General features: G+C 43.4%; 1 protein-coding gene across 18 annotated transcripts in view; it reads right to left on the reverse strand.

Moving 5' to 3' along the window:
- The window catches only part of LOC138747034 (arf-GAP with dual PH domain-containing protein 1-like), a 160,931-nt gene that overhangs the window by 104,355 nt on the left and 28,651 nt on the right, over positions 1-27,925 (reverse strand). For 2 of the 18 annotated variants that reach the window (XM_069905910.1, XM_069905911.1), the window contains one exon: positions 1,761-1,930. The exons of 15 other annotated variants lie outside the window; for them this stretch is intronic. Coding sequence is in view for 1 of the 3 variants with exons in the window: in XM_069905897.1 (XP_069761998.1) it covers positions 24,811-24,844 (34 nt within the window). In the remaining 2 variants the exon portion in view is untranslated. Of the gene's footprint in view, positions 1-1,760; positions 1,931-24,810; positions 24,873-27,925 lie in introns of those variants that run through there. One more of the 18 variants, XM_069905897.1, reaches the window with a different exon arrangement.

Raw genomic sequence — 27,925 nt, forward strand, 5'->3', positions numbered from 1 at the left:
AGAAGCATCATCTGGCACATATCTTCAAATTCTTCATAACCACTGAGAACATCGCAGGTCACTTTCTGTCTGTAGTCCTCCCATCCTTGCCCCTTTCTTTCCCCAATCTTTCATTCAGCCACCTGTCTTTTTTCACTCACGCCCTGAAGTAGGGTTCAGGCCCGAAACGTCAGTAACATGTCTAACTCCTATGGATGCTGTGAAACCGGCCGAGTTCCTCTCAGCATTTCTGTGTTTTGACAACAATGAGCATTTATCATTCGGAGGAGATTTTTTTTCCTGCTGACAGTTAATAGTTGCTGACACCCACCAACTTCAGTGCAATTACTTCAGAGTCTGCATCACAGCTCCGTGCTTTTAAATATTGATTACCCAGTGAATCATTTCTGTCACGGCCCCAAGCTGTTTTCCCAGTTTAATTTACCCGGCCAACATGCTATTATACATCATGAGTCATTGAATTTGTTTGTACTGGACTTGCACAAGTCTGATTCACATCATAATGCTGTGCATAATAAGTTAGGTTGGTTTCATAAACTGCATGACATTCTAAATGATAGCTCAGATCATAAATTGAATAATACAGATAGACTTGATAGATTATTATGGTGCATCGTACAACCAAACTCTTCCAAATAACGGAAGCACTTCCAAAAATCACTGATGTAATATAGAAAACATGGCAGCCAATGACTAGATACTAAATTTTTGTGGCAATGTCAACTGAAGGATAAATATTGGTCAGTACTTTAAAAAGATTGAATTGCCAATTGGAATCGATGGTGGTGATCTCTTCTTAATAGCCCCTGCACCCAGTCTCATCCCACGGGAAGACACTTTTTTTCTTCTGCTTGACAATAAGACATTGGAGATCAAGTCAACCCGCACACTCCTCTCCCCTAAACTAATGAGCAAAGGTCAGTGCAGTGGTGGGCAAGTGTTTCCTCTGACTAGAAATGTATGCCAGGACCTTCGTTATTTGCATACATTCATGTAAAAGTTACTTGGATGAGAAGCCAAGAGGTACAATGAGTAAATTTTTCTTATGACACAAAAGCTGTTTTATTGACAGTTATACCAATTAAACTTAAATCAAGCAAGATTGCTGCTCAGATACTCAACACATCCACAAGGATTCAGAGAGCTATCTCCTTGCTCTATGAATTCTCAGCATTTTTTCCTCTTGTGCCCTACCTGCTTATGTCCTGTGCTCCCTTCCCCTTGCCCCAATCCCACCCTCACCATTTTATTCAGGAGCCTGCCTGCTTTTTGCTCACACCTTGATGAAGGGTATCAGCCCAAAACGTTGATCATTTATCTTTACCTTTGCTACCTAAAGAACACTGCACGACTTGCCGGAATTTCTTCTGTCAACTCAAGGATGTAACTAACGGGTGCTCCTCAACTTGTGATGGGGTTACGTTCCAGCAAAACCCATCATAAGCTGAGAAACTGTCAGTCGGGAAAAAATCTCAAGTCAAAAAAGAATACCACATCTACCATTTTTTAAAATTAAATTTTGAATACATTTATTCCACGCTGAAAAAAACTCATCAACATACACAGCTGAAAGCAAAATCTTCAGATGATGCCCATGCCCAGCATCCTGTGGGAGAGTTGCTAATCACATATCGCAAGTGCGGGAACAGATCAGAATTTAAAATTGAAAGTACGATTCGAACCATGGTGACGTTGAAAAATCGTAAGTCAGACATTCATAAGTAGGGGAGAACCTGTATACTTAATCCCTCCATACTCACCACTGTACAGTTAAATTGTGTTCCAACTCCAGCTTTAAATTCAACAACACCACCAAAAAAATGGCGGCACTGCCAGAGCTGGTGCAGACCCGCGGAGAGCAGGGAGTAGAGACGCAGGGATCCAACCGCCCAATCCGACTGCTGTCAACTTCACACTGGCTTTAATCAGCCTGTTAATGGAGTAGAGAGTGGTTTTATTCATAAATTCTGTGACCACAAGGTCTGCACCCAAGATGGCGATGCCTATGATCAGCAGCGGTTACGAGGGGTTGCAGATTCTGGGGAAGCAGAGGACTGGCATAAGGTACCATAAAATGGGGAGATCACCCCCGTTTGAGAAGGAGAAGGACATGACCCACGGGACGGTGACCACGGCGGCTGACCAGTGAGGGCTCAGCAGCTGGAGCACGCAGGCGGTGGGCTGCTGGTGAGAAGCCTCCGCAGGCTGTGGGCTGCTGCGGTCGAGGGATTCGCACCAGGTAGTGGACAGCTAGAGACTGGCTTGAAGGGGTTCCACGTACTGGAATCGGGATGCGAGAGGGTGCCAAGGGCACTGAAGGTTGTCTGATCACGTCGGAGGTCAGATCTGGAGCTTGTGGTACTGATGGTTTTGGACTGGACTGCGTGACTGAGGCAGCGCTGTAGGCAAATCCACGGACACTCCATGACTCTCTTTTGTTTCTCTTTCCCTGACTGTAAGAGGCACTTCAGGCAATTTCTGCCGATGGTGAATCAGCCTGCCTTACGCCAGCGAAAGCAAATTCCATGTGATATTACACTCCTTATTACCTGTCTAAAGGAATCTTGAACAGTAGTGGGCCGGGTATCAATAATGACAAAACTGAATACAGGATGGATATTGAAAGTCTTGTGGTGTGGTGCCAAGGTGACATGGTCTCTTTCAACACAAAGCAAAGGGGATGATAATCGACCTCAAGAGAAAGGGAAAAGACCACATTCCTGTCCACATAAAGATGGTGAAGTGGAAAAAGTGAATAGCTTCAAGTTCTTTGGAATGAACATTTACTATGACTGGACCTGGGACAAGCTTGTTGATTGGATGGTCAAGAAATCCCACCAACCCCTCTACTTTCATAGAAGCTAATGAAGATCAGCGTATCTCCCTTATCCCTCAACGATTTCCACAGATGCACCATCAAAAGCAGACATGCTGGATGCATCACGGAATGTAGCTCAGAATATCACGCTTACTTTTCTCCCCTCCATGGACTCCACCCACATCCTCCACTGCCTCGAAAAGGGAGCCGACATACTGAAGGACCCACTACACTCTGGATGCATGCTCTTCTCCCTCCTCCAATCGTGGAGAAGGTTCAAGCATGTGAAAGCATGTACCAAAAGGCATAAAGACAGTTTCTTCCCTGAAGCCATCAGGCTTCTGAATGAATCCCACAGCTGTGCTCTCATGCTGCTCTTGCTTGGGGCTAATGGATCTTTTACAGTGAAGTAACTCTCCATAAATTGTGCTTTTCGACTTTACACAGGGGTATGAATGTTAGAGCCAAGTTGTTAAAACTGCTCGCAGAAGAAACCTTTTCATTGGAGAAACTCAGCAGGCCCACATTGCCAGTAAGAGGCAAAGATGCAGCTTTCCCTCCTATGGACACTATGGCACCTGTTGAGTTTCTCCAGCAAATTTGTGCATTTACTACAATCGCAGCAGACTTTCTTGTTTCAAACCTTCTCATTGTACTAGGTATAACCTCAAAAACTTGGAGAGAAAATTTACTATTATTGTGGTATCAGAGAATTTGAAGATGGAATTAGAATGGCATTCATCTGTGTGGTATACAACACCTTGTAAAATGTGCTATGAGTACATTTTTACTGCAGTGTGTGAAGATGCTTGTCAGCAACCAAGTGGTTAAACACAGTTAAGAAATGTTGATTCCAACATTGGACAGAACCACTATTTTCTTGCAAATCATACAATGAAGTAAAATGTTTTTTTTTTAAATCCAAAGCCTTTTCAGATTTCTTGCGGTATTCAGTGGAATAACTCAAGTCTAATTCCAGTGCATCTCCGAAATGGTATTACAGTTGGTTTGGCAGGCAGATGCATTGAAATCATATACTTTAATTAGACTAGAGCAAGATGAACTGAATAACCTACAACTCCATTAATTCCACACTCAAAACATTGGCATCTATTAATTTGGGACATTAGAGGGAATCTCTGGTAACGTAGCAATCCTTCTGTCTTCTGATACAGAGAAAATGGTCAGGTCAACAGTTAAGTATTTCTGGTTGCAATTCTGTAGGCCCAACTCCACAACCTGCTGCATTGTGCCCATAGATAGATGCTGATGGACGTTTGATTCTGCCCATTCAGTGGTGTCATGAGGGTAACTCATGGTGTTGCCCACACCCATGGACCTCCTCCCATACTAGACCATACAGAATCCTTAGTAATGTCTTTTGTGCTAATGTTATTCGTAAATTGTAATTCCTGTAGATCACGGAATGTAACAGTAATAGTAGAGATAAACAACCAACAAAATTAAATTTACACCTTTAAATTACAATATCATACACACAGCAGCAATGAAAACAACAGCACATGCTTGTTGTAGCGCCTGCAGACGGAACCACATGATTCAAAGCGTCATTGTAATTAGGTAATAATGACAGCTCTGACCGGAGCACATTAGCAGAGTTTTAGCCTTGTAGGTACATGCAAGCTGGACTTGCAACAAATATTTCTGTTGCTATAACTAACCACAGGGATATTTTTATAAAATATAAAAAATTTCTGCTGAAACACTGCATAAAAATTTTATAGACAGTCATTTTGGTGTCACCCTCCTCCTCCCTGGTGTTGTCACCCGCTGTGTTCCGCTCCCCCCTTGTGACGCCCGTGTGTCCATTCACTCAACGTTGCTGAACCTCACTTCCAATCAGAGAGCTGTGGGGAGTGGGGATGATTTCAAAGACTCAAGGACAAAACCCAGTCCTGATGCCTTTGCCAATCCATGAGAGTGCTGTTCTTGACACAGGAGCTAGCTTTCAGATGAGAAGTTGAACTATTGCCAGTCTAAGTAAGATTACTCTTTGAAATACTGCATAGGAATTTGCATTATCTATCCTTTAATGTACATCTCTAAAAATAAGTTATCCATTCATTATAAAATTTGTGTTCTGGGAGCTTGTTGCATATGCAGATTGGCTTCTGACCTTTCCATACCAACTCGATTCGATGTCACCCCATTGGCTGTGAAAAAAGCTGTGTCATCTTGAGGCGGAAATTGTTCTGAATTAGAGAGACACATGTAACAAAACATGAACGTCTTAATGACGGGCTCAAGCCCAAAACATTGGTCATGTACCTTTATCTTTGCCATATAAAGTACACTGTTTGACTTGCCGAGTTTCTTCAGTGTGGTGTTTTCACACGGAGACACAAAATGGGCAAAAACAAAGCTGCACACAGTCAAAGCCAGGAGTGGAGGGACGAGGCAGGTGGAATGGAGGGGAGAAGAAACTAAATGAGAAAAATGGATATGGCATAAGGCTGGATAAGAATTTAGGGTCCTTTTCCTTGGAGCAAAGAAAATTGACAAGAGATTTGGAAAAAATGCACAAGATAATGACTAGTTGACATAGGGTGGGGGTGGGAAGAGAGCTACTTCTAAATTTAATAATTTCAGGTAGCCCATTTATAGAATCAGAATTCTACAGCATGGAATCTGGTCCTTCAACTCATTTTGATGGTGCAGATCAATCTAGCCCTATTTCCCTTCATTTGTCCCACATCACCCTTTCCAATCCATGTGCCTGCACAAGTCTTTTCTGAGCATAAGACTTTGTATCAGAATTCAGCTGACGTGAACGAAATTGCTTAGTGCTCTCACCAGCACTTCACAGCGTTTACATTTCCTTTTGTTTTGTTTCTCCAACTGCCTTCCTCGACAGCTTATCAGCATGGCAACCCTGACATCACCTAGAATCATGCAGTCGGATGCAAAGGAACATGCCCTTCAGCCCTACACAGCACCTAACAGTCTGAATATGCCTGGGATTGTCCAATCTTGGAAGCTAAGTAGGCTCAGGCGTGGTCAGCAGTTGGAGGGGAGACTGCCTAGGAACACCAGGTGCTGTAGGTTTCAGAGATGGGTGCTGGACAAAATAGAGTCTCTCTGTCTGCCTAACAGTCGACAAAAAGTTAAAAGAATTACATTCTAAATGTAGTATTACCTGACAATAATGGAACCTTTACATGCCTATTCTGACCATTAAGCACCAATTTTATTAATGCATTCACTAACAGTTTGTTAGTTGTGTTTTCTGTCTTGACAATTCAAATTTTTAATCCAGATACTCGTTAAATGCTGTGAATTCTAGGTCCACTGGAGCCTTGTGTAGTGCATTGCAGATTTCAACTGCTTTCTGCAAAATATTCTTCCTTGGATCTACTCTGTATCTCCTGTCACTTACATCAAGCCCAAATCTTCTAGTTTTTTACATTTGTAACTGGAAAAGAAAGTTTCTTACCATCTCTCCGGTCCCTTGTAATCTTAGAAGTAAATCACAAAACTCTGGACACCACGGTTGAAGTAAAAACACAAAATGCTGGAGAAGCAGGCCCAACAGTGCCCTTTATGTAGCAAATATACATAACCAACATTTCTGGCTTGAGCCCTTCATCAAAGTATGATTCTCCCTCTCAGCTCCACTCCCCTGCTTTCTCCCCATAACCTTTGAGACCCTGATTATTCAGATACCTATCAATCTCTGCCCTCAATACATCCAATGACTTGACCAGTACAAGGATCAGTACTGAGACCTCTCTGTCATTTGCAATATACACGAGTGATCCAATTTTTAAAAAAATGTTAATGATGCAGCATGGTCCAAGGTCCATCTGACCCATGCCACCAAATTAACCTGCTAATCCCATACGTTTTGGAAAGTGGAATTACCCAGAGAAATTCCATGCAAGTCACGGCCAAAATGAAAATACAGATGGGCTGGATTAGCAGGTTTTCAGACAACACAAGAATGGGCAAAATAACGCATAGTGAATAAGGCTGTCAAAGGATTCAGTGGGCAGAAAAATGGCACGATGAGTTCAGTCCAGGCAAGTGCGAGGTGATGAACTTTAGGTGGTCAAAATATAAATATACAATGGCAGAAACCTTAGGGGATGGTAAGAAACTTTCTTTTCCAGTTTTTTACATTTGTAACTGGAAGATTTGGGTTTGATGTAAGTGATCTATTTGATCTATTTTGTCCAGCACCCATCTCTGAAACCTACAGCACCTGGTGTTCCTAGGCAGTCTCCCCTCCAACTGCTGACCACGCCTGAGCCTGCTTCGTTTCCGAGATTGGACAATCCCAGGTGTATTCAGACTGTAGTTGATGTACAGAGGGATCTTGTGGTGCAAGTGCACAGTTCTCTGAAAGCGGCATCACAAGTAGCCAGGGCAGTAAAGAAGTAGCATGCCTCCATTGTGAAGAGGGTGAGTATCTCGTTGCATCTATAAGTTTAAATTTAGCATGGTAACAGACCATAAACTGTGCCAACCAAATACACCAATTAAGGCAGAGACAGAGAGACAGATAGGCTCCTGATTAGCCAGGGCATCAAAGGTTATGGGGAGGCCAGGTGGGGGGGGGGGGCTGAGTGGGAGAATGGATCAGTGTCTGATTAAATGGGCTGAGCAGCCTATTTCTGCTCCTGTGTCTAATGGTCTTAAATCCCATGTGCTTTTGGAAGGTGGGTAGAAACCGGAGCAGCCAGAGGAAATTCATGCGATAACATGGAAACACCTGCAAAATCCTTACAGACAGCGCTGGATTCGAACCAGGGTCAACAGTGCAGCAATAGCACAGTGCTAACCATTACAATCCTTCTCTGTGGATTGTCACCTTGCAGAAGCTTGTGTGGTCCTGAGAATGATGGAGTCTGGAACTATGCTCCTGGTAGAGTCACTCATTGCGGTAAGGTTGAGGTCCCCGACAAAGAACAATCCAACCAAGTCCTCAACGGTGGAACAGGCGGATTAAGTTACTCTGAACTCAACAGGTGTGAAGGTGGACGAAGGTTGCAACAAATCCATCAGCTCCAATCATCATGGTTTCCATGCCATTGGAATTAGATGGTTGATTTGAAGTATCGTGTGCTTTTTGGAGTGCAACATCAAGTACATGTTAGACAAATACATGCTCTGTGGATTAACAGAACGAAGGCCATCATCCTCAACTGCGAAGGACAGCCACGACGACAGTACCTTTGGCCACATTTGGAATACTGTGTGCCATTCTGTTGCACGATATAGACAGGAGGTGGAGGCTGTGGAAGAGGGTACTGAAGAGACTTACAGGTTGTTGCCTGAATTGGAGCAATAAGGAGAGATTGGACATATTGATTTATTTATTTAATCTGGACTGTCAGGGAGGACCTGACCGAGGTTTTTTTTAAAATTACAGGTTAGTCAGTCTTTTTTGCAAGGTAGAAATGTCAAACACTAGAGGGCATGGGTTCAAATGTGAGAGTGGGAATGTTTAAAGGAGATTTAAGAGGTCAGATTCTTTTTACATAAGAGAACAGTAGGTTCCGGGAACCCGCTGCTTGGGAAAGTGGTGGAAAACAGTTGCAATGGTGACATTTAAGAGGCGGTTAGATAACCTTAAGAGCAGACAGGGATATGACACCATGTGCTGGCATACCTGCAGTTTAAATCCTTGGGATTGGCACAGACAGGGGTGGGGGGGGGGGGGCAAAGAGCCTGATCCTGTGTTGTATTGTTCTATCTTGGCCTTGAACACAGATCATGAGACAGCCTCCACAGTTCACTGGGGTTGGGATTTCCAACACTGCATGACCCTCAGGAGGATGTCTCCTTATTTGAACTTTACCTAGACCTTCTCTTAATCTACAACTATGCCCTTGGCGCGAATTTCCACAGAAAGGAATAATTCTGTCGCTATCGCCCTGTCAAGCCCTTGTCTTTCAACAAAATCATCTCTCATTCTACAAAGCAATGAGTACAAGCCCAATCTTTCCTCATACGACAACTTCATCTTGGGAATTGGCCTAGTGAATCTTCTCTGAATTAACTCCCAAAGCCAGTACATACCTCCTGAAACAAAGAGTACAATTGTGCACCATATCCCACACACCCCCACCCCCCCCCCCCCCACCACCTCCCACGTGCTCCCTGCCTTTCACTCCATTCCCCTTAGTAGAAAGGCTGACATTTCTTTGGGTTTCTAAATGGGGACAGAAGAAACTTTTATTTGGCTCCAGTTCCAGCAACTACATAGAGCTGGAAGAACTCAGCAGGTCAGGCAGTATCTGTAGAAGGAAATGGACTTCTGATCTTTTTCGGTCGAGAACTTTCATCAAAAATAGATTGCATCACCTTAGTCTTGTGTGGATTAAATGCCAAATGCACCACTCCAAATGGAGGGTCTCAACTAGAAGCTTCTGTGGTCCAGTCCCCTCCACAGATGCTGCCTGACCTGCTGAGTTCCTCTAGCTGTTTGTTTGCTTTTCACAGCCATACTGATCCTGTGCTTTGTGTGCAAGGGCACTCATCTGCTCTGCTCATTTCTGCAGGCTGTCTCCATTTCAACAACATTCATCCCATGTCCGGATGTTGTGCAATAGCAATGGATTGTTGGAAACACCAGCTTTCACTGATCCAGCATCTTGTTCAGCAGGAAATGAAATCATTCCAGCTGCTGGGGATAATGGTGCCTTCAATTGCCTCTCCAACCATACTTCAAAGGCATTTATGTGAGGGATAATGTGGCCAGAAGGCAACGCAAACACGCTGTAGCCATCAGCAGCTGCCTCAACACCACCTTTTCATTTATTTAGTTTTATTCAGGTCTCTGGACAGATTCAACTCCATTGAGTATGGAACAAAAGTTTTGAGCTCAGCTTCTTGGCAATTAATTCAGTCTTAGAATATAGAGCATTACAGAACAGTACAGGTTCTTTGGCCCACAATGTTATATGCCGACTTGTTTAAACCCACTCAACAATCTAAACCAGTGGCTTTCAAGCATTTTCTTTCCACTCACGTACCACCTGAAGGAATCCCTACGCCTCTGTGAATAGTAAGGGATGGCTTAAGATGGTATGTGAGTGGGAAGAAAAAGTTTGAAAAGCCCGAACTCCAAAGGAAATGGGCCAATGACATTTTTTCTCAATTGGGTCTAGAGCAGCAGCTCTCAATCTCCCCCCACCACCACTCACATACCACCTTAAGCCATCCCTTACTGTCACAGAGCACCGATGGCATAGGGATTCCTTAAGGTGGTACGTGAATGGAAAGAAAAAGTTTGAAAACCACTGATCTAAACCCCTGCCTCACACACATAACCCTCTATTTTACTTATGTGCCCAAGAGTCTTTTAAATGTTTCCATTGTACCAGCCTCCACCACCACTCCCGGCAATGCATTCCAGGCACCCACCACTCTTGCGTGTAAAAAAAAAATTCACCCCAATATTTCCCTTAAATGTGCCTCCCCTCACCTTATACAGATAATCCTCTATATTTGCCTCTGTTACTCTAATCCTGGTGTCTCGTTGCGTTGCCTGATATCTAAAGCCCACGATGTTTCCCCACCTGTGATCAAGTCAGATTAAGTTTGCAAGTTTCAAATCTCCTTGTCAGTTTCCTCATCCACCTTAAATAATATGAACCAGATTCACTGCTCAAGTACTGCAGCAACTTTACCTTTCAGAAGAGATGTTATACTTAAGCCCTGTCTGACCTCAAAGGTAGAAATGAGATCCCACAGTAAAACGCAGGGGAGTTCCACCTGGTGCTCTAACCCACATTAATACACGACCAATCTCTGGTTAGCAGACAGTTGTGGGATTTTGCAGTGCGCATTTTAACAATGAATACTTTTTTTAAAGTTGCAAAAGGCAGAACGCGATAGCTGGAGGAACTCGGTGGTTGAGGAAAAGAATGGTCGGCATTTTCGGACAGAACACTCCCTCATGACCCGAAATATTGGCCGCTCTATCTTTCAGTGAGACTGATCAACCCATCGAGTTCCTCCACCTGTGGTTTTTGATCCAGACTCCAGCACATCTGCAATCTCTTTTGTTTTTCTGCTGTTTTAAACTTCCCTTGACAGAATAGTTGAATGATCGCCCTGTTCCTCCCTTTAGAATGTTGTTGTTCTGCTGCTTTGGGATGAAATGATCCTGCCGCTTCTGAATTATTCCCAGTAACTCCTGCTCTAACATCTTCCATGCTCGGGTTCCTTTTCAATCTCCTATCCATCAATTTTGACCACCTCCTGTTGCCTCTGGTACCTTCACTCAACTGCATCACCGACGCTTCTGATTTTAGCTTCTCCTTCTCAAATGCAGACAGAATTCTCTTCATATTGTCAAGTTTATTGTCACCTAATTGTACAAGTACAACCCAAATTTCTTGACAATAAATTCTGATTCTGAAATGTTCTTGACATTGAGAAGGGTTTTGCCTGTGATGCCCTGGGCTGTGTCTATTACCTTTTGCAGGGCTTTATTGATGTCCCCATACCAGTTCACCCTCCAAGTTCCTCTGCAGGTCAGATGAGATGTCCCAAACCCAGGCACTGGGCAGCCAACACAGCCTTCGGGACTCTCGATCCTCACCATAGACCACATGATCCCCAATCGCTACAACACCTTTCTCCCCTCTTGAATGGCTCCCTGAATTACAGGTCACTCATCCTTTCTTCAGCTTCATTCTCTTGCACCTGCACAGAGGAGCAATCTCCAGCCTGTTGGACGAGCTCAAGGGCTGAGATTCTGCCAGCACTTCCTCTTGGATGCTGTGACAGATTATAGATATGTTTTTGGGAGATAAATGAGGGCAGATTTTTTTTTAGTGTCGGTCACAGATCTTATTTAAAATACAGGAGTTTTGCTCGTGCTAGACAGTCCAGCTCCAAGAGCCTTATGAAAAGATTTGGAGAGTGCCAAGAGACTTCACTAATGGATTGTTGTTTACAAAAAGGCAACAGATGAAAGAATTCATCAGAGCCACAGGCTGTCTGGAGTGGAACTTGCAGTTCTAAGAGGGTCATGTGGTTTTGGCAAGCAGAGAGAGTAAAACAGGCTGTCTCTCAGAGAGAGAGAGAGAGAGAGATTCAGTTCTACAGTTTCACTGTTCAGCAGCAGCTGGGACTGGACAGGACAAGCGGGCAAGCTTGTGCAAAACCCCCATTTAGAAGATGGGATGTGAGTGCTTCATTTAGCCTGGTCAAAGCCTTTGTGGTTTATATAAGAGGGGAGGACTGGCTGCCTAATGTTTCACTTGAAATAAGGGAAACAAAAAGGAACTCTGTGGTGACCTGAAAGAAAGAGGTGATCATCTGGAAATCCCTGATGGGGCAAGTTTCTTCAGCAAGACACTGAAATGGCTGGTTACAAGGAATCAGTTGTGGGTGTCCAGTGAACCACAAATCTCTCTCTGAAAACCAACAAGAAACTTCCTGTTTACCTTTCAAGCACCAAAGCCTGATGAACTTCATAAATGTTAAATTCTGTGCTCAGTATAAGAATTGCCTACAACCAGTAAACTTGGAGGAGTGAGAAGTGGGATTGGACTGTGAATCAAAGAACTTTTCTGAACTTACATACACATTACCTACAAGTGTGCTTGGAATTAGAAGGGGGTTAAGTAAGGTTAGTTAAATTAATAGTGATAAGTTAAAGTTTGATCCTGTTTTCATGTTTAAGGATAATTAAAAACAACTTTTGTTTAAGTAACCATTTGACTTGGTGAATATCTATTGCTGCTGGGTTTTGGGGTCCTCTGGGCTTGTAACAACGCTCTTGGTCCTGCCTCACCAGCAGTCAACTCCCTCCTATCCCTGACCACAGACTTGATTTTGAAGCAGTTAATCTAATGGGAGGCCGGGAAGTGGAGTAGGGGGAAGTGCATCCAGAACAGTGTCCAGGTAACTTTTCCCCCTCCCTGATGTGCTGCAGTGTCAGAAAGTCAGCTCCCGGTCATCCTAAGTTCCTCGAGTAACCACCACTTGCTGCTGATGTAGTCACTAAGAACCACGATGGGGTCCACCAATTTCCACATCTTGTCCCTGAGCTCTCACAGCTAAAAAGCAAAAGTGCTGAAGTACTAAATGCCACACCCTGCCCAGTTCCCTCTAAAATTACCATTACTGATTCAGCAACCCAGATGCAGAATGTTGAAACAATATATTGCTCACTAAGTAAACTGACTTAAGCTTCTTTGGGGAAAGATATTGTTATATCAGGACTTACTCCAACATTTCTCTTGCTCTCAAGTCTGTAGAACTCCTGTTTTTTGAGAGGCAATATTACTTGCCTGGAATCACATACACTGGTTCACAATGTTTGACTTTTGGAGTGGCAGAGGCTTTCTTTTATCTCTTAGACTTTGGAAAGTCATTAATTTACATTTAAGACAACACTCAATGAATATGAAGTTAACAGAAAGACTGCAATAATTAACAATCAGCCAACATCAGTGTTCACTGTGTACAAATCAAATGTAGTACTGTAACTGTTATAAATGAGTCAAATTTGGAAATATTTCAGGAAAAAAAAACATACTTGGATATATTTTAAGCCCAAGACGATGTGGTGAACTTTCCAAATCTGCAGTTCTCCAAAGATTTTCCATCTACTTGCAGCGGGGAACAATTATCCTTCTAATACTGTGGAGCCAGGGAATTGGTGCACAATTTGAAAAGGCCAACCAGTGCATGCCACACTTGACCTCCTGGTTCACCAATTTAGTAATAGATCAGGTAGTAGACCATCAAATTAGACCAGAGAGAGTCTGTGTGCAAGTGTGAGCCTTTGTCTGTATCCATCCCCATCCGTCTATGTGAAATGGAATTCAGAGCCAAGATAAGGGCAGTGACATAAGTGGTTGGGGGGGGGGGGGGGGGGTAGGGGGGCGGGGTGAAGCGGGTTGAGTGGGAAGAGGGGATTTGTAAATCAGTGTTTCAGAGGGGGGGGGGAAGGGGAGATAATTGATGGTGTAGGATCAAAAAGAGAGCATAGAACCTTCCTACAAGGGGTCCTAGCATTACCAAGCAGTACCAACACCACCCAAAGAACGAGACTCCCAGAGCTTGCCTAGTTGTTCCCCCTCTTCTCAAATGAGCATTGCCCAAGGAATGACATTATCCCATGCATGGCCAATAGAGGGACTGTACACTGAGATCCACTGCGAAACCACACCATTGCAATTCCAAAATGTTGCAAAATAACCCTGAAATGGTCATTTATCACCAAGTAAAATGAACTTTCAAATGCAGCCACTCTGGGGACCATTCGGGAGTATAAAGTATTACACAATCGAAGTTCTTGATAGTCCTGACTGATGACGTCCTCTTTATTATGAATTGAGTCCTTCAGTTACAACTTCTGCTTTTTTGTCCCCATATGACAGTCACATTCTTATTTAGATTGATTAATTTGATTGTGGAGTCTGGGTCTCATGCCAGGAATTCAAGTTGGGCAAGGAAACCAATGCTCTTGCAAAAATTTACTGTTAGCGTCCAAAGATAAGCCTCACCTCTCACAGACCCCAGCAACTCTGAGCCCTCTGCCTTAGACATCAAAACTCAACTGCCCTCTGCAGCCAGTGACCACAGCAGCACCACAGCACTGGATCAGAGGAAGACACTCCTTCTGTGATGTGGGGCCTCTCAGTCCTGCACCATCAGCCATTTCCCCTTGCCAAGGTCAGGGGGTGGTGAATGCAGTCCAGAACATCAAGCAAGCTTCCCTCCCCTCCAGGACTCCACCCCACTGCCTCAGGATAAGGCAACCCACATACTGAAGGAACCACTCCACCCTGGACACCTCCCTCCTCCCATAAGGGAGAAGGCCGAGGAGTGTGAAAGTGCACTCCAACAGACTTTAAGACAGTTTCTTCCCCTCAGCCATCAGGCTCCTGTGCTACCCTTGCTGAGTGGTAATTGATCTTTATTTCAAATGCAATTCCACACTGTACACGGCTGAATGAATGTTTGAGACAACCCGCCAGTCTCTTGCAGAAGAACCCTTCTCACTACACTAGATATTATTGTTACTAATAACCTCAAAGTCAGAGGCCAGAAAGATTTAAATTATATTACAAAGACCACTATTTAATATTTATTTAAAGGGGCATTTTTTTTTTGCCAGTTAAACTTGGATTGATAATTATTTATTGCATAATTCCAGAAGTTATGAAACTGAGCATGTCATTCTTGTTGGAAAACTGAGCAATAAAAAGCATTTGTCAGATGAGATTATAATATTTTAGAGCTATTACAATTTAGAAATCTGACTGGAAACTAAAGGGGAACAAGAAACTCTGGATGGTTGAATAAATGACAAGCCTAACATCGATTAGAGCAGCTATTCTCAACAGAGACAATGCACCTCCTCCCCCCACCCACCCACCCACCCACCTTGGAGACCACAGTACAATTAAGGGGTGGTGTCATGGACTAAAATTATAACTTTTTTTGTTTTATGTAGTCAGTCAGAGAGATGCCAACTAAATGACTGTGTCACAGGGAAGGGGCCCATAAACATTGAGCAGAGCCTAGGGGGTCATAGCCAATAGAAGGTTGGCTGGTTTAGAGAGCGCTGTGAACAATATTCCACTGATAGGCATGGCATGAGCCACTGTAACAGTCAGACCAAACTACTGTAAAGAGGCCAACAATATTGGTGAGAGGGAACAGAGCCCTCCAATTGTTCTGTGTGTGTTATTGAAGAAGATGATTTATGGGATGTCATTGGCTGGTCGCAAGTGTGATGGGTCATTCAGTGTGTTGGTTGACTTTCCCAGGCAACAGGAGATATAGATGGAGTCCGTTGAGGGGAGAAAGGTTTGCCTGATGTTCTGAGCTGCATTGACCACCTTCCACAGCTTTTTGAAAACTTTAAACATTCTTGGAGTAGCATTAAACAATCCGTTTAACACCTGCCTTCCATCCCAAAATTCAATGCAATACACTGACACTTGCCAATATTGTGTCAACAGGTTCCCTGTTGGCAATGGTTCTGATCAAAAGTGAGGGAACCAAGGACTCTGCAGTACACCCAACTCCATCCTGGCATCTTGCACACTGTCACTCTCCCAGCTGTCTGTCCTGTGCCTCCACCCACCTGGTTCAGATGTCCTCAGATTGGCCCTACTATGGCGAAAGCAAGCAGAAAAGTTCTCCATTTGACTTAGTTATGTGCTCTGGGAAAGAAGAAGGAAACAGACATCTGGCTTACCCACACAAAAAAAAAAATCGGCCAGATGCCCACAACAGCCATACGATTTCCTGGTTATAATGGAGAATACCCAGCTTACAGTGATGTTGGTGAAGAGGAACAGTGCAAACATTCTCAGTTCACAAACGACAGCTTGCTGGAGGTCTAGTGAACAGGGATGACAGGGGTTTCATTCTCCCACCTGTAACCTTCTGACGCCTTGAACTGCCTTTGGCTGCCAAGGTCCCAGCTATCAAACCTTCTCCCTCTCCACTCTATTCTGCATTCAAGTCAAAAGCCATCACCTTGACCAAAGGTTTTGGCCTATGCATCAATATCCCCTTTGATCCTGACTCTGTGAAGCACATGGGAAGCTTATTACATTGGACCTGTCACCTAGAGGGAATGAGAGGATGATTGAGCACCACAAGAACCCACCAACTTGCCCCTCAGATCAAGGCCAAAATAAAAAGGCTAGGGACAGATAGTGCATGCATTGGAAGCTCTGGAGACCTCTCTGTGGTCAGAAGGGTCTAATGACATGCACAGCATAGAAGGAACTAATTTCAATGGTAATGGACCTCAGTGTGGGTAAACATCTCTATGTTCTTCTGTTCTTTTTGCTTTATTTTAATGGCAATGGGAGTTTCTTTGTGCACTCGCCATAACTTCTGGGCTATTTAAAGTGAATTTTTGGGCATAACATACACACTTAACCAGTTGGATTGCTAACTTTAGTTTCTGCAATGCGAGACAGGCTCCACTATTTTAAGCAAAGGAAGGGGGAATTGAAGATACTTTAATAGATTATCTGGAGCCAGCCCTGAAACAAGAGCAATAAACTTTTATTTAGCTCCAAGTGCTGCAGACAGCTGGCTCAGGACTGAGGCTTCAGTGGTGAACGAACAATTGTTGCACTGGTGCTGTAGATAGAACAGCAGGAATCAATTGCCTTGTGTAATCCTTATTCAGCTGGACATTTCAAACCTTCAATGTCATTCACTTTCATTTCCACCCAAGATCGGGTAAAGACCTTTGCTCTTGCAACTGAGTACTCGCTTCAACATCCCACCCTGGCAGGGTGTGGCGTCAATTGTACGAGTGCCCAAGGAGAGTGTGGTAACCTGCCTAAATGACCACCAGCCAGTGGCACTCAGATCAACAGTCAAGTGTTTTGAAAAGTTGGTGATGAAGCCGATCAGCTCCTGTCTGAGCAGAGACGTGGATCCGTTCCAGTTCACCTATCATAGCCACACGTCTACAGCGGATGCCTCCTCACTGGCTCTATACAAAGCCCTGGAACCCCTGGACAGCAAAGATGCATTCATCAGGATGCTCTTTACTGACTACACTTCAGCATTTAACACCATCATCCCCTCAAAACCTATCAGCTAACTCCAAGACATGAGACTCAACAACCCACTCTCAGTGAGGATTAATAAGAACATCTGGGGCTGATGGAGATTGTGGAGTAGAAGACCACAGGGCTGATTTCTAAGCCCCCCTGTTCTACTCATTTTACACCAATGACTGTGGCTCTCATTACACACCACCTACAGATTCACTAACAATGCCACGGTAGGGAGTGGGTTGTTTAAAAAGGGCCGATGAGACAGCAAACAGGAAGGAGATTGAAAACTTGGCTAAATGGTGCACCAACAACAACCTCGCACTCAATCTCAGAAAAACCAAGGAGCTGATTGTTGACTTCAGGAAGGGAAAGACAGCGATGTACAATCCAGTGATCTCTGGGGGGGGGGGGGGAATCAGAGGTGGAGAGGGTGAGCAAATTTAAATTCTTGGGAGTCACTATCTCAGAAGATCTTTCCTGGACCCAAAACACAAATTGCATCATGAGAAAAACACACTAATGCCTCGACTTCCTCAGAAGTTTGTGGAGGATTGGCATGACCGGAAACTCTGGCAAATTTCTACAGATGTGTGGTGGAAAGTGTGCTGACGAGCTGCATCATGGTCTGGTATGAGAACACCATTACCCTAAGTGTAAAAGATAGTAGGGACAGCCCAGGACATCACAGGCAAAATCTTCCCCACCATCTATAGGGAACACTGCTGTTAAAAAAGCAGGAGTAACCATCAAGGATCCATATTACCCAGCACAGGCTCTGCTCTCGCTGCTGCCATGAGGAAAGAGGTCTCACTGCCACAAGACTCGCACCCACCAGGTTCAGGAACAGCTGCTCCCCCTCCACCATCAGACTCCTCAACAATAAACTCAATCAGGGACTCATTTAAGGACTCCTGTGCATTTCATTGATTTTTTTCCCACTCTGTATTACAGTCAGTGTGTTTACATTTCTTTACTTGTTTACGTGTGTACATTTAGTATAGTTTATTTGCACTACCAATAAGTGGTAATTCTGCCGTGCCCGCAGGAAAAGGAATCTCAGGGTTGTATGTGATGTCATGTACGTACTCTGACAACAAATCTGAAATACCACATGCAAGATCTTTGCAAAATCATTTGGTTTAAACAAGGGCCCACTTGTAAGAGCAAACGTATTGAGCTGAACCAGATACATTACAGCAGAAGTCCTGAAACAGTCATGCTGTGCTCCCAATATCTCTCTATTCTTCATTTCTAATTACAAATGCTGAACACCTGCAACTCTCTCCAACCAAATGCCTACCAAGGTGCACTCAGATCCCAGTACAAAAAAACCTGAGTGTTGGTGTATCTAGGGAACCATTTCAAATGCCTGCACAGTAGAGAAAAAAAAGGACCCACATTTCTACAGCATCTTTCACATTGCTTTCAGCATACCTGTATCTCAAAAGCCAATAAATTGATAATTGCCATGAAGTTTAACCACACAACAAAGAGCACAGTGCCAGCAATTAGGACCAGCATTCAAATCCCGCAATGTCTGCAAGGAGATTACATGTTCTCATCGTGTCTGCGCAGGTTTCCTCTCACCATTCGAAACGTACCGGGGACCGGGGGTGTAGGTCAATGGTGGGGGGGGTAATTGGGCAGCATGGACTCGTGGGCCAAAATGGGCTGTTACCCTGCTACGTCATCACGTGAAGAATTAGGAGCCAGATTATGTTTGTAGTTTCAGGACAAGAATAGAAGTTATGTTTGAATACTCTTAGGGATAAAGCAGGTTCAGAAGCAGTGTGGGTTAAAGGATTTGAAGACAAGAAACCTTGCCCCTTGTGTTGGGGAGCAACTAGATCATCAGACTGAGGCCCATTTGAACCCAGCTGTTCCCTAGAGGCAAAATAAATAGCAAGGTTGGGAGAATGTGTGTCAGTACAAGGGGTCCAATCCTGACCTCTAATGTTGTCAGTACAAGGGGTCCAATCCTGACCTCTAATGTTGTCAGTACAAGGGGTCCAATCCTGACCTCTAAATGTTGTCTGTGTGGAGTTTGCACACACTCCTCCATGTGCTCCAGTTTCCTCCCATACACAAAGATCCGTCGGTCCGTCAACAAGTTAGCATAAATTATCATATACTCTAGGTGGAGGGCAAAGGAAAGAGAATCAAAGGGAAGCTGTGGATGGGCCAAAGTAAATTAAGTCACAGGGATTTTGGAAACTGAGGTTGGAGGGAGGTGGGGGAAGAAATTGCATCGCTCTCTCACAAGTGGAGAATTAGAAGTCTTGTCGCTTGTAAATTGTGCGCAGTTTGGGGGGGGGGGGGGGTGGAGACTAGATGAAAATCAAATTCAAATGGACTGGGCAGAGAGTTGATTAGTAGTGCCTTGAATACAACAGGTAAAGATTTGAAGTGATTAAACCAAAAAAATAATTTTTAAATGTGCAAGTACTACAAACCTGCGGTTGGATATTGGCAGTTCCTCCTCCCCCCCACCCCTCCCACCCCAAAACCAAAAAGCAGGCTGTACAAGGAATAAAATTAATGATTTCCAATTAAAATTTAACTTGGGAAATACAAGATGGTGCAGCCACAAAGGTGTTAATAGTGGGAACTAAAAATACTAAACCAGGTTAAACAGGCAAGATTGGATAACTGAAGCAGAACTAGAATAGCATTTGTGCTCGAGGATTAAATCATTTCAATCAAGAGATTTGAAAGAGGATGGCAGTGATTATAAAAGAAATAAATCATTCAAGACTCCAGGAGAATCGTCCATTGGCCTCCAGCAAAGCAGCAATATGTATAGAGATGAACAAAGCAAAGAGAGTCTCATTTCAATATAGATGGAATAAGCAGGCACTTATGTCAGAAAGGTATCAATTTAAGTGCGTTTAGGATTGTTTTCTGAAACAAGATGCCTGGGACACTATATTAATTTGATTCATGTGAAATAAGCCAAATCGTGCAGGAACATTTATCTAACAGCAGTCATAATCTATTGTTTGAAAGGGTGAAACACAAACCAGCTGTGAAGATCTTAGATACAGGTAGATCTGACTTCAGTGAGATAGATATTGTTCCTTGTGAACTACGGAATTCTAATAATGGGTAAACAACACAAGATGGGTGGCAGCTGTTCAAGGAATAATTTAATGCTTCATAGAATCAACTTATGCATTTAAAGTGCTGGGGGTCTAGTTGCTGGACAAAAAAGAAAAATCCCTAACCCATCCCTCAAATGAAAGCCCAGAAGAGAGAGAAAAAAATGTCAAATGCGAGAAATTAAACGGACAGTAGGGGCAACAGAAAAGGAACGTGAAAAGAGCATTGAAATGAACACAAACATTTCACAGTAAAAGCAGAGGGTTTCAGAGGAAAGGTTTTGCCGCTGCAACTCCTGACATTTTGCTGCAAATCTGGGAAGAATTCAGGGATTTCCATGTGAAGAAGGAACTGTGGAATTTTAGCTCAGAGGTTCACTGCCACGTGTTCTGAAGCTGAACACCAGTCAGGGAGCTTGAAGGTGCAGTAATTTCCCCTTAACCATGGGCAGTTACAGCACAGAGGCTGTCTTTTACAAAGCATGGAACAGCTGGAAGGAAGGAATTCTGAACTTTTTAAAACATTGCTTCACTGCACTTAAAATATTTAAGCATTTCAGTGCTTTCAGATTTTAAACACTGATTTTTTTTAAAATAAGCTTTACAAAAAGAAAGTGGTGTACGACATCCTTGCTTTTACATTCAATGCCTCATTGACAAAAGCCTAAAATTGCATACAGGTCTTAACTCCTTCCTCAACCCGGCACTTCCAATGATGTGCTCCCTCTGCTCCCGTGTCCCTTCTAGAGGAGTAAACCTTATTTAATTTGTCCCACCGAAAAGCACCACCTTGCGCTTCTCTGAATTATACTTCATCTGCCACTTTAGCACACCTCTGTCCTGCTAATATTCGAGACACACAAAATTATTCAAGTTTTAATAATAGGCCAGGCCTCCTCTATAGAAGGACTCCTTGAGTATCCCTCCCTTGCACAAGGCAGCATTGCATCTGATGACGGATCCTGTCAATGCTGCTGAGAATTGGGCTGGCTTCCAACCACATTCCCACTGGAGGAATTCACAATGCCAACTTTATTTAGAAATAAGTAACCACAATAAAAATCCAGGCCAATGTATCAGTACAAAAGGGAGAGCAGGTGTAGGAGAGTGGACTTATTGAAAATTAAGAGCTGTTTTAATAACATGAAGGATAGCTGCTCTACATCAGCAAAGCTGAAGCACTGATGGCGTACGGTATACGCGAGGCTGGCAAAGAAATAGACAATGGAGAATTGTTGTGAAGGATGGTGTACAGTAGCACTTTCTCCACCCCCTTCCCTCTCCATTCACAGAGCCATCCCTCCTCTCCCTGCTCACTGGTGCGCCTTCCCTCCCTTATCCACTTACCTCCTGCCTGTCGGACTGTGCTCCTCCCCCTCCCACCATTCGGTTCGAGCGCCTGCCCACATTTTTTCATACCTTGGTAAAAGGTTCAAGCCCAAAACATTGGTTATGAATCTTTATCTTTGCTATATAAAGTACACTGTTTGACCTCGAGTTTTTGCCAGCTTTGTGTTTTTACTGGTTCCTCAGGAATTGGTGTTGCTTTTGTTAATCTTTAACAGCGACTTAAATCTGGGAGTCCAAGCCACAATTTTGAAATTTGTGAAGGACTCAAAATATACCAGCATTGTGAACCAGACGATGTAGAATGCTGAGGAGTCCAAAATGAAGACAATTGAAATAAAGGTCGCTCTTCAAAGAGAGGCACGGGAACCGAGAGATCTAGGGTAGGGTGGGTTGAGATAGGAGTGAACAATCTATAATTTTAGGCTTTTGTCAGTGAATTATCGAATATAAAAGCAGGGAATGTATTGTTATAAAATATTGGTTTGTCCTGGAATGGTGTGTTCAAATTTGGTCACCACATTTAAGGAAGAACACGGAAGGTTAGAGCGGTTCCTCAAAAAACATTACAAGTATGGTTTCTGGGTTGAGAGATGACAGTTACAAGGATAGATTAGAGAGTGTTCACTTTTTTAGAGAAGACCACAGGGAACTTTGGTTGAAACTTGCAAAATGCTTGGGCCTCCTGTAATGTTTTCAAACCTGTAACTACTCATTTACCTCACGATGATAGAGACAGAAGTTAAAACTATTTCTATTGGTAAGGCAGACTTGGATGAAGAGTTTAGAACTAGACCTTTTTGAAACAAATGTGCCTACATGCAGAAGGTAGTAGACTTTTGGAACTTACTTCCATAAGTGTCAATGCTACAACAATGGTTACTTTAGGACTTGAAATGGATAAAATCTTTGTTAATGAGAAGGTATGAATGGTCACGAGGCAAAGGTAAGTCGCAGATCAGCTGTGTATTAGGTCTTTGCAGTACTATAGAATGTTACAGAAATTATTTGACCTGGGAGTGTCAAAACATCCGATATTCAACTGCTTGAAGCACCATTCACACAATAATGAACTTTGATACAGCATCTTGGAGTAATGGAGTCAACACCAATCTTTAAACAACTCTCCACTGTATCTGTAAAAAGCAGTAATGGCTCTCAAGGACCTCCCATTCCTTGGTTTTCAATCTTCAAGTTTCTTTGAAGATGGAATGTATACTTTAAAAGAAATATTTCAACTCAATTTGGCAAAAACAATACAACACGACAAGGGATTGATTTGAGTTCTGGTTTTAAAGACCAATTCTCTACTCTCCTGGACACTGTTACACCAAGGCAGATTAACATTAAAAAAAAACTCCTCATTAAAATGTATGTAGAGGTTTGTTTATAGTTTATACTTCCTTTGATCCCAATATATTTTTCCCAATTAACACTTCCCTGTCACATTTCTTCGCTCTCTTGTTTAATCAAACATTTATAAATCCAGCAAAAGATTGTTGAACCTCCCTTTGATGTTTAGTAGTTGTGTAGAAGAATCATTATCAAGACCTCCACTGTCAACATCTTGGGGACTGGAGGGGGTGGACACTTAATTAGCTGCACCAACCAGCCACAAAAACTAACAAATCTCTGGCAGGATACTCATCTCCCGATAGCCTGAGGCCTTTGCATCTACAAAGCATGTTAGCACAAGTCAGGTAGGTGGTGGAATGCTCCTCACCTGCGTGCAGCAGGAACCTTGCCCTGCTCAGGACAAGGAGGGCTGGTAACCCCATCTACCCCAATGCTCGCACTCCCCTCCACCACTGCTGCACAGCAAGGTAGCATCGACAAATGGAACTCGACTCACCTGAGGCAGCATTTGTCTCAACAGTCTAGAAGACCAAGAAAAGGTTATAGGAACAAGCACACAGGATCCCCTCTTAGTCGCACACCAACTTGAAACTATCTTACTGCTCCTTCATTGTTGCTAGGTCTAAAGAGACAGTTTTACAGCATGGAAAAAGGCCATTTGGCCCAACTTGTTCACTCCATCTATGTTGTCCACCCAAACTAGTCCCATTTGCCTGCATTCAGCCCACATCCTTCTAAACCTTTCCTAATATCACCTATCCACCCTCCTCTACCACATCCTCTGGTAGTCCCTCCCACATGCCCCTTAGCTTGCACCTTGGATTCTTTTCAAATCCTTCCCATCTCACCTTAAAAGTGTTTGATCCATTTTTGGACTCCCTTATGCTAGGAAAAAGACTCTGGCCATCTAGCCTCTCTCTGGCCCTCAAGATTTTATATACTGTAACATTATTAATATTTGGGGAGAATTTATAAGATTTAGAGTAGGTCACATACATACACACATTTTAAAACACATCTTATTTGAAAGACTGAAGAAATATTGAAGATCTCTTGGAGAATGTAAGCACCTTACACAAGTAGGTGTTAATTGAACTGAAGTCATAAAATGAATGACTATGTTTGGAACTGGAGACGCGATGGCTGATGTAAGCTCTTTTCAAGGGTTTCTGCAGAGTGCACAGAAAGGTCAATCTTGGGTTGTTTACCTAAGATAACAACTTGAGTAAAAGGAAGAACTCCTGTTGTTTGCTGGAGAAGGTGGGGGTTTTGCAAGTCACAAGAGTCGCATGCTTTTCACTGGAATGGCAGTTGGAAAAGAGAGTCAAGTTAACAGCTCAGTCAGTCAGTCAGTGTGTGGGACACTGACAAGTAAGTGAAAAATGTAATCCAGGAAAAACTGTTTGAAACTGATGAAAACAAGTTCCAGAGCACTAGATGGCTGGAAGTGCTATCTGTCTGATGTTTCCCTTGAAATAAAGGAAGGAATGGAACTCTCTGGTAGCTTGAAGAAAGAGGTTATTATCTAGAAGACCCTGATGGGACAAGTTTCATCAGCGAGACCCTGAGGTGACTAGTGGTGGTCCCTCAATTGTGGAAATCCTGGAGCCACAAATATCTTTCTCTCCAAACCCTACAAGAACCTTCCTGAGCAGTAAATATTTACCTTTCAAGCACCAAGCCTGGTGAACTTTATACATGTTAAATTCTATACACAGAGTGGTGATTGCCTGCAACCAGAGAACATGGAAGAAGAAGTGAGATTGAACTGTGAATCAAATAACTTTTCTTAAATCCACACACACATTACATAAACGTGCGCTTACAATTAGAAGGGAATAATTTGGGTTGGTATAGAGTATAGTATAAGTATAGATTCTATTTTCACGTTTGAAGTTGATTAAAAATAACTTTTGTTTTAAAAACCACTTGTCTTGGTGAATGACTAGTGCTGCTGGGTTTTGGGGTCCTTTGGGCTCGTAACAATACCTCTAGAACAGCCATTCTCAACCTTTTTCAGCTTAGGACTTGGCTCAAAGTTTATGGGCCCCCTTCCCTGAGAAGCCATCAAGTTTTGGTTTCTTCCATTCTTCTCTCCTACTGGCTGCATTAAAAAAATGACAAAATATTTATGTTACTTGAGGTGAAAAGAAAACAAGGCTTTGACTTAAAAGTGCTCTGGGCCCCGGGAGTGGGCCCTGTTGCTCTATATGGTCACTCCTCAGCCTCCAGCCAGATAAGTCCAAGACTCTCCTTACAATTCCCCCCTCCCCCAGCAACATATTTGTTAATCTTCCCTGCATCCTTTCCAGTGTAAAAGACACCTTTCCTCTAGCTGGACAAGCAGAACTCTACCCATTACTCCGACGTATGGATTACTCCGTCCCACAAAACTTTGACTACAACTGGACAGCTGTGGATCAAGAGAATGGCTTATCCCATCACCCTGGTCATGGTCCAGAATTAGCTACACACCTGGATAACCTGTGCAGAAGCAGCCCTATTTGTGGGGGGATTTTTTTTCTTGTGCTCGACATGGGTTACACTGAAATAATCCTCTCTATACTGAAGGAGATCCATCCCAGCTTCTCAATGAGGAGAGCGTGCAGATTGTATCTGAATCGGTGGCCCAGTGGCGCTCACCTCCTGCCTCAAATCCACTGGACCGACACTTCAATAACATGAAGATCGCTCAGCAATTTTTTTGCAAACCTGACTCAACGGAAATCTTCCATCTACAAAACCTCACAGATCTTTTTTTCTGATAAACTGCCAATGACACTTCAGGGTTTAAGAGGACAAGGTGGCAGTCTTCAAACATGTTTGTGTCTTGGCCAGTGACAAGGAAAATGAGGGGGTGGGAAGAGGCATTTATTTGAGCCAAGAGCAGCAGGTCAAAATTCTGAGTGCTGCTCTGTTTGCTCAAGTAATTAGATCAAAATGTGGTCTAATATTAAAGAGCTGCATGGTTGTAAAACTGCCTCCATCGACTGTTGTGGTGTCTCTATTGATCAGCTCAGCACTGTTATGTCACAAGTAATACACAGGCCTTTACTGTGTGGAACTAGCTGGCTAAGTCACCATTTATTCCCCACCTCAAACCATCCTCAAACACTGCTGTGTTTCCGACGTGAGATGTAGGTTGAAGCTGAGAGATTTCCATTACCAGGAAACTGGTAAACCAAATGACCTTTTATAGAACATCACACATTTCTGCACAGAAATAGGCCCTCCCTGCACCATGCCTAGGTCAAACGCAATGCCAAGTTAGACTAAAACTCTTCTGCCAGCACGAGATCCGTACCAATATGGTTTAAGTTTACCAAGTACAGCAAGAAGGTCTCTTCTACATGCAGTCTGACAGGTTAACTCTCACATTTACTTGTAAAGAGCACAATTTACAGACTATAGAGAAAAGATCAATTAGTCCCAAGGAGGGGGCAGTATGATAGCACTGTTAGGGGGGGGGGGGGGGCTGGGGGAGTTCACTCAGCAGCAGGGAAGAAACACTCTTTTAGCCCATTCACAACTGTCTTTAAGCCTGTTGGCCCACCATTCCATGCATATTTAAATGTCAAACACCACTGCCATATCTACTATCAATTCTATCATATAAAATGTAAAATTTACCCATGCAGCACATTGACAGGCCATTTTGGACCACTAGTCCATAGCGCCCAATTAACCTACACCCTCTCGGGTACGTATCTGCATCTTGTTAGAGTCATGATCTCCATTACTGATAGCAGTCTTTTTCTCTCAAAATCTAATTATTCATTTAACTTGAATTTAAACTAATATCTCTAGTTCATAACTCTGCAAACTGGTCCACTAACAGTATTGCTCCTTCTTACAATTAATGATTAAGGTGATTTCTTCGGTTACAATGTGTCCTCTTAACAGTCAGTCATTAAGAGACCACAGGGTCATAGAGAGATACAAGGAAATTGGCCCTCATCAACCATCAATGCTAATGCTTCATGAATCCTATTTTGTTCTTTGCACATTCTTCCCAACTTCTCTCCAGATTCTACCTCTCACCTGCACTCGAATTTACAGAGTCCGATTAGCCTATCAGAATGAGGGTCTTGAGGAAACCAGGGCCCCCAGAGATAATCCACGCAGTCACAGGGAGAACATGTAAACTCCCCGTGGGCAGCACCTGAGCTCAGGACTGAACCTGGGTCTCCAACGTAGCGAGGCTGCAGCTCTGAGAGCAGGTGCCGCTGCACCGATCAGTCCACTCGCCTTAGATGAGCATTGGTTTGGAGTGCACGATCAGCTCAAAACTAATGCAGCGCCAGCGATCAGGCTTCAAATTTGGGATTGTCTGAACATTCACTCCAGGAACTGCGTGGGTTTCCTCCAACCTTCCAAAAGCACACTGGGTTTGTAGGTCAATAGGTGTATTTGGGCAGCACGGACTCAAGGGCCTTTTACCATGCTGCACGTCTAAATTTAAAAATTCAATAAGAAACATGAACAGCAGTGAAATCACTTCTCTGAGACTCCTCCAGCATTCAGCAAAATCACGATTAATCTAATCTGGACTCGAACACCACTCTCTCTTCACATACTTCCCAACAGTTCAAATATATGTCACCCTCAACCTTGAACCACGGTCCATCTCTACAGAGCTCAAGGGTAGAGTCACAATCCTTCTCTTTCTGAAATGGTTGACTCCTTCCTCTGAAAATCTAACCCCTAATCTAAACACCTCGACCAGCGTCTACCTTGACTTTCAGGTTGGCAAGATAACTTCCAGCTCTTCAATGAGTCAA

The sequence above is a fragment of the Narcine bancroftii genome, chromosome 12 (genome assembly GCF_036971445.1).
Source record: "Narcine bancroftii isolate sNarBan1 chromosome 12, sNarBan1.hap1, whole genome shotgun sequence".
NCBI classification, from domain to species: Eukaryota; Metazoa; Chordata; class Chondrichthyes; order Torpediniformes; family Narcinidae; genus Narcine; species Narcine bancroftii.